The 8,163-nt window shown below is 35.3% G+C and overlaps 1 protein-coding gene across 1 annotated transcript; it reads right to left on the bottom strand.

Annotated features, from left to right (window-relative positions):
• Positions 1–279: 279 nt before the first annotated feature.
• LOC127085769 (transmembrane 9 superfamily member 1) lies at positions 280–7,450 on the bottom strand. Its single transcript, XM_051026305.1, has 12 exons — positions 7,189–7,450; positions 5,891–6,083; positions 5,696–5,800; positions 3,229–3,246; positions 3,039–3,136; positions 2,797–2,949; positions 2,530–2,664; positions 2,251–2,417; positions 1,938–2,032; positions 1,466–1,839; positions 964–1,237; positions 280–802 (listed from the first exon to the last, which is right to left on the bottom strand). The coding sequence occupies exons 1-12, from the start codon at positions 7,258–7,260 to the stop codon at positions 735–737; spliced, it is 1,752 nt and encodes a 583-aa protein (XP_050882262.1). The 5' UTR covers positions 7,261–7,450; the 3' UTR covers positions 280–734.
• Positions 7,451–8,163: the final 713 nt, after the last annotated feature.

Here is an 8,163-nt window from a genome sequence, read left to right as displayed (position 1 = left end):
TAGTTTTTTTTCTTCTGTTATTTTAAAAAAAAAAATCTCAAATTCTAACACAAGATAATATTTGCTGAAGGGGGCAAAATGCTATTCCTTTAGTCCATTCAATGTTTATCCTTGCAGTGTGCATTTTTATACCCCATAACCAAAAATGATCTAAACAGCAAAGATAAGAATCCGAGCAGGCAGCAACACAGATTGTTTATCTATTCTAATTGCATTCCTTACAAGCAGACAAGAGACACTGAAAGTACTCACATCCTCAAAAACAATACAAGACAAAAATGAAAAATTGTCGATGATTTAAAATTTAAACATGAAGGAATGTGTGGAGGAAGTAGTTAGAACAGATTTGATACAAAATTCAGACTTCATCCCCTCAAAGTACAATAGATAAACCGCGGGGAATCAGACATCAGTTCGTCGATTGAGCACCTATTTTTGTCATAAAAAGAAACCACAAGAGTCTTATATTTTGCTAGCTACTTACTATCTGAATTATGAATTATAATAAAGGCCAATCCCTGCATGCTAAATCAAGGCTTTCAATTACAGCCAGGGGAAAAAATCTCAGGGCTTCCCTGATATAGAGAAAGAATACATTCCCATCCTCAGAAACCCATCATACTACCTATAAACATTGCTTGGTCGCCGCCACACATGACCAGAAGCTTCCTCCAAGAAGTAATTTCTCCAGCAATAAACATATGGAATTGCTCTGGTCTCGACACAGAGAAGCCTTAGTCACACTTGATATTCCGGTAGATCCTCCTCACAAACAAATTCGAACCAAGATGACCCACAGCTCCTGCACATTTGAACAAAAACTTCATTTTAAGGAAGGTGATATAAGAACACGTCAACAATTATTGTTATAAGGTATTCAACACATCATTAAGGAACCCTATGTCCTTTCTGCAGAGTGAATACATGATTCTAAAGAAGAATAAAATTAAACTGAAAACTTACCACAGAGAATTCCCAGTCCAAGACAAAACATCATAGTATATCCAAAATAGAAGCTAGTTTGGAAGAAGCCTGACATCTTTGTCTTCACATAGTAGTAGTATATTGAGTAAAAATATACATAAACACCTGTTGAGGCTGCTGAAAGAAAAGAAGTCCATTGCCAGTTGTAGTTCTCAGCATTTAATAAAAAGTATGTCCCCACAATTGTCACACATACGGTAACAACTATGAGAATCAGAAAAACCAGTAGCATGAAGCCATAGACGTAGTACACCTGTTGGCCACAAAGTGGAAGTGGAAAGAAAAATAAAGGAAAAACATGTAAGATGGTGCGTGTTTACTCAGCTTTGACATGAAAAATAGTTGCTACTTGAAAAATCATCGTATAGAAAAATCTCCATGATAAATAACTATTGGCTCTGCTCTGATAAAGTGCAAGTAAATCTTCACAAGACCAATCAGAATTGAAGAAACAAACTAACTTTATTGCATTGTAATTCACCTTGTAATTCCAGAAGGAAGTAAATACAAAATACATCTCGATGAATATGCTGCCAAAGGGAAGTAGTCCACCCATCAGAGAAACTACAGAGGGTGTGAGATACCACTTCTTTTCAGGAATGGGACGAGGAATGGTCTTGACGCGACAAGGATTATTTGGAGCACCACTCCAGTTTCTTCCAACAACTGTGCCAAGAAGAGCTAGAGGGAAAGAGATGAAAGCCCAAATAACAAAGACAACCACCATTGTACCAAAGGGGATTGCTGCTAGAGATCCATAGAATATAGCAACAGTATTTAAGATAAATCCAATTCCAAAGCACAAGAATGGAAACAGAGACGCTGTAAGGATCATGGATTTAATCCAACTTTTACCTGAAAAGATAAGCATAGTCATAATCATTGAAAAAGAGGGCGAGCCACCCAAACAAACTTGAAGAGAACATACAGCACAGGTCAATGCAAAGTCTTACCCCCATTACGTGAGTACATCCCCCCACTTACATAACCAGAAATGACTGATGTGAGAGCATAACATACAATGAAAGTTGTGACGATGGCTCCTCGTCTGCATTTTAAAGTAAATGTGCATAATAATGAAGAAGAAATGAGCAAACAAAATACATTCAACAGGAAAACTATAGCAATGGATCACTCAATGATAGTCAAGACATACACCTACAAGTAGAAGATAACACGTGCATGTACATCAAGTCCACTTCGTACACAATCATTGATAAAATCATTCAGAGTAACATTATAGCTATTTCAAGGTCAAGAACTTACCCGACATACAACATCCCAACAATAGCTAACAAGATGACAAGAAGAATCAACAATGCAAGCTGAGCACCTGTACCAACTACAGCTGAAATAAGTGCCAGATTGCGAGGAGGCCGAAAAACATCACCATGCACAAGTTTCCAACCAGATTCTTCACTGACATCTCTTTCCTAAAACCATTTCAGTGTTGACAAAGAATTGATCATCAGAATCACAATGGAAATTCCATACATATATTCCACAAATACATGGGGAAAAAAACAAAAGTTAACACAGCCTTACCAGAGTTTCCAAATCATCATCTTCCCGAGCATACTTTGCATAGTCATTTCTCAGTGTTCGCATCAATATCATAGACACCAACCCAGTAAGGAATATAACCATCATAAAAGAGTTAAAAATGGAGAACCAATGAATCTACAAAAAGTCAGAGAAGCAGAGTTTGATCAGTGAAACGACCACAACACAAGAATGAGAACAAAGCAAGTAAACAATGGCACATAAGCACCAATTCAAGCTAAAATACAACAGGCAGAATTTATTTTTCACCTGATGCTCAAAGAATGGATAATCCAGATATACATCAAACCGGTGTCTAAAAGTGACATTAGTGGGAATCCATTTGACAGAATATGTCATGTCCAACGATCTTCCTACTTCCAAAGGTTTTGGGTCATCATGGGTGAGGTTCACATGAATGATCTGCAAAAAAAGAGGATCTTAAAATGGCACCTCATGAACCTCCCAAAACAGCTAACAAAGTAGCAAAGATATCCCAACAATTATCTCACCTGATCTTGATTGTATTTAACAATGATGTTCTTGTGTGTGTAAAGGACATGCTTGCCACTATCACTGTTCTTATCAGGATGCAACTCTCCAACATACCCTTAAACATGAATAAAAGACCCTTCGATAATGATGAACAAATGAAACACAAAATGATATCAACCGGAGAGAAAAAGGCAGTTGTAGGCATACCCCATAATGGAAGATCATCTGAATTTGTATTTAGCGCATTGAAGATCAACAGATATAACAACCAAAAAATAAAACAATGGCAAAAGTAAGTTATTCGGCAATTTTTAAAAATAAATAAATAAAAATGAAAACAAATGATAAGAACCAACAGAAAGAACGAATTCTCATTCACATTGTTATACTTATCAAAATAACATAATTTCAGTTCCCCAATAATCCCTACAGCTAGGTATTGAAAAATGCTTAGTAAAGAACTTTAAACAAATAATCTTTATACTTTTGAAGGGAAGTCTTGGTGCAATGGCCGGAGCATCTTATAACGCATGTGTGGGGTGTGGCTTGCTCTCAAATTTATATCTTTCTGACAAGGGAATCGGAAAGAAAAGTTTGCAACTTTGCAGAATTTGCATAGTCATGCCAAGATAGTATTACTAGAACTGGCAAAATGGGTTGGGCCAGCCCAAAAAAACCCACAAAATGACTGGGCTAGGACAGCTTTTTAAGCCTGTTCCTCAAGCCAGGTTTTTTGGCCCACCTTGATGAAGTTCAAACTCTAATCAGAGTACCCCGCTTATTACATATAAAAAAACCAGCAAATTCTTATACATTGCCCACTGCCCAACCCACACACAGAGTAAAAAACACTAGGCCCATTATTTATGATATACCACCAAAAAAAGCAGTATGCCAGTATATATGTACTTCTGTAGTGGCGTAAAACTGCTGATATGAAGAGGGACGCTGCACTAGAAGTAATGGGGGAATCCCTACAATGTGGCACCTTGTGAAAGAAGTATGAATGCTGTGTTCAATTGAGTTTACTTGCCACAGAAATTGAGATAAAAATGTTTTGATGAAATTGTTTTTAATTACCGTCTCTCTCTGGTTTATTGTTATTTCAAGTAGTTATATATACCTCTGTGGGCTGGGTAGTGGCTTCCCCTCAATTACTTAAAACTATTATACTACCTTTTTAATGTATTTGGGTGTGTTGACCACGGTTATCAAAATAACGATTTAAATCTTAAAATCTTACAATTTTACGATCTCACTCACCTAGAACGATCTAGAACTTGAGTAGAAACGTGTGTTGTAGTCAAATTGTGAAAGGAAATGGTAAAACCATTGATTATGTGTGATTGGCCAGTTCCGGCCATGATCAACCGTCTTCTGGCCACCACCATTACAGGCCGGGAAGGATGACAAGATACAAAGGAGCAACAATTTCGGTCAGGCGGCTTCCATTTCCTACGGATATGCTTGCCTACGAAAATATCATGTAGAAATACTTCAAATATGTAGTATTATTTTCCGTTTTAGTAGTATCTTACGATTTTTGTTACGATCTTATGTTTTAGGATCTTGCTACCCCCTCTCGATCTTACAAAAATAATTGAGTAGAATCTTCCAATTAGTTACGATTTTATGTTTTACGATCTTTCTATCTCCTCCCGATCTTATGCAAGATCCCGATTTTGACAACCTGTTGACTACTGCTGCACATCTATGTTGCTGAAGAATCCAATTTTAGGGGCGGATGTTGCTGAATAGACAGTTTTTCAAGGTATCTTAAATCAGTTTTAGGTAAAAATTAAAAGTTTCGCATAAGCTGGGCTGGCCCAAAAAACCTGTAACCCACAAAGGGCCGGGCAGCAGCTTTGCCTACTTTGGTTAAGGAAGTACGGTTTGAGAGGAAAGTTAATAGAAACAATCGAGTATCGAGTTAACAACCACGGTACAAAATGGTGACTATTGAGGGTTTAAAAAAATGACTCCTTCAAAGAGAGACTTTTTTTGGGTGGTTTTGAGGAGATCCAAGGAAATGTTAACATTTGAAATGGGATGACAAAGGAGATTAGAAAGGTAGTCAAATAGAATGTTGGCGTGTAATGTAACAAAAGATTAAGATTAAAAGATAATGTTACAAAACATGGTCTGCAGGCCCAACACATAGAGGAAGCTCTGTAGGACCTGGTGCCATTTTTTTTCATGTCAACGTGATTATAGTACCGGTTAAGAATGCCTAGCAGGCAATAACTTCACATAAAAGTTTCTAAAGGCTTGTTTGGTTTTCGAAAGAAAAAAATTCTTATTCTCAACTTTAGAAGCACCACTTTGTTTTCATTTTCTTTCCTGTTTTAAAAGATGTGTTAAAACACTGTTGGCCTTTTCCAATGGCATCTCATTGAAGTTGATTCAAAGCATCTGATTGGATAGACAAGACAGTAATTCTTTCAAAAAAAAAATCCCGTGCTTTTTGTGAAGTTTGTCCATACTGGGTTCTAAGAGCCAATATTTTCTGGGTAAGATATTATTTACCCCACCGTCTTCATTTTATAGAAGAACAAAGACAAACAAATGCATCGAGCTTCTAAATAGTTCTAAACTTTTTATACTACCCACAAGTACATTTCTTTTATCAATTCTCAGAGTAATAGGTACAGGAAAGAAACAATGCATAACATACCCATGAAGAATTCAAACCAGTAATTATTTTCTATTGCATCCTTGAACTGTTTAACCTTTGCATCATCAAGATTCAAGCGGCAAAAAGTGGTCCTTTCCACATTCCCTAAAAATAGAGAAAATAGCTATTAAAGCCAGTCTGTCTACTGCTAGGTCTTCTAGCAAAAACAAAATAGGACGAAATAAGCCTTCATACCTAGGTACTTTATCTCAATTTGACTATCAATAAGTTCATTGCCTCCAAGGACCTCGCCTAGACCACCCCATTTGTGAGGAGCATCACCAGGTGGACGGCAAAATGGGAGGCTGTAATAGTTGTATGTTTCTTGTGGATTATTATAAGGACCTACTTTGTTCACCCAAAGGGTAACTGGGTCATCTTGTTGATACTGCAAAAACATAAAACAAACTACATGCTTTAAAGAGATGACTATTGTCCGCAGGAAGCTACATATAGAAAGACACATAATTTAATCATTACAATAAGCTCAAGAAAAGGAGAGCAGGTATAAGAAACACAGATACCAAATACAATATTGACACTGCCACGTAGACACAAGTAATAATTTGAGAAAATGAAAGTGATTAAATGTAACTACATGTGTCAGTCATACGCCTTTAATCTGTTAAGTCTGTGAAAAATAGGTTAGAATTGCTTAAAGAGATTTCCTAGTACATTCCAGATATTAATTGTGACCATTCATGTAAGTGTAGCGTACTATACATAATTATTTTTGTGTCATCATGAATCAATATAAGATACATGGTTCATACATAACACACAGCATGCATGCACCATCCAGATGAAACTAATAAGTTCCTATGAAAGGGAAAGACTGCAACACCTAAGCACTGCTAAGCACTAACTCATTTTCTAAACAAACTTCCCATTGGATAGGTATGTCATATGTGCATCATCATTTCAACCTTTAGAATGATAAAAATATAGCTAACAGACAGCCCAAAAGAATAAGGTAAGAACTCTAAAACACACCCTCTCAATTTTCAACAAATCTTGTGTTTGGATACAAGCTAAGACTAAATAAAGGAACCAAACAACAATGAATTTCCTTCAATATTGAATATTAGCCAATGTCTCCGACGTTACAACAGTAAAATAAGAAGTATGTATTAAAGTAAACAAGCTAGTTAATCACTCTATTATTACAAAAAACAATGAATAATTGCACTCTCTATCTAACGCACACACAAGTGAATTTTCATGTTTGTGTAATTCCAAACCTATCAAATATCATGAATTGAAATCAATGTCTAATGGAAATGGCAATCATCTAAAAATCCACATCAAAGGCACAACCAGAAGCGTGCATGATGAAATGGAGTGAGCAAACAGTTGAGATCTGACACCAAAAGATTCAACTATGTAACTCGGATTTAGAACAGAAACGAAAACAAAAACACGAAGCTGAGAAAATTGAAAGGTGGATCTAATTCATAAAAATCAGATCGAGGAGTGGAATTGTGAAATCTGACCTTGTGATCTGACTCGGAAGCGAAGGCCGGAGAGAGGAGAAGAATCAGGAGGAGAGAGAATCTGAAGAGCATGGTGGTGGTGGTGGTGGTGGTGGTGGATGTGGTGGAGGAGATGAGATCTCCAACCTTGATGAGAGAGAAAGAGAAATATAGAGAGAGAAACAAAAACGAGGACTTAACCTTGAAGAATTTGAGACTCTATTATCTCACTGCCTCCACTTTCTCAACTCAACTATACAATTACAATATACAAACCTTGTTTTTTTTTAATGAAAGTTGTATTATTTTAAGGATTTTTTTACATAATATTTATGGTTTCTTAAGGGAAATGTTATTTATGATTAAATTTTAATTTATTTTTCTATTGAAGGTTAGTATTTATATAATCAAATGACATTGAAATATAAAATAACTTTATAAATATTTATTTTATTTTATTTTTTAATAAGGCAAAATATTAAATATAAAAAAGAATAAAAATGGGACATAAAATTTAACTTATTAAACACTTAGCACAACTATGGTCGAACATGTTCAATTTATCTTAATTTTTTTTTAAGTATAGATAGGGAGTGAATTTTATAAAATGTTATAATCAACACACAAAAAACGACATTGATTAATTTATCAGCATGTGTTTTTTTTTTTAAAATATGAGATATTTTGAATCTAAAAAAAAGTATAGTGTATAAATTATTTTTCCATTTGATTAAAAGATGTCAAATGACAATATTCACATTAATCCAATTGTCACTATCGTTGATGAAATTGGTGTTTGTGTTGTCTAAGTCTCGCAAGATGGTTGAAAGTATTAGAAGTAATTCATATTTATTAATTGTACTATTTTCTTAGCCCCTAAGTTTGTTAGAGGGTATTTTAGTATTTTGTCCTATTCTAGTAACCCTAGTTTTAGCTTATAAATAGGGTGACAATCATTGTAACTTTTATCATGTTTTGTAGCCGTCATTCTTAATA

Source organism: Lathyrus oleraceus, chromosome 1 (assembly GCF_024323335.1).
Source record: "Lathyrus oleraceus cultivar Zhongwan6 chromosome 1, CAAS_Psat_ZW6_1.0, whole genome shotgun sequence".
In the NCBI taxonomy this organism is placed as follows: domain Eukaryota; kingdom Viridiplantae; phylum Streptophyta; class Magnoliopsida; order Fabales; family Fabaceae; genus Lathyrus; species Lathyrus oleraceus.
Note: the sequence above shows the minus strand (reverse complement) of the source record. Positions and strands in the feature narration are given on the sequence as shown.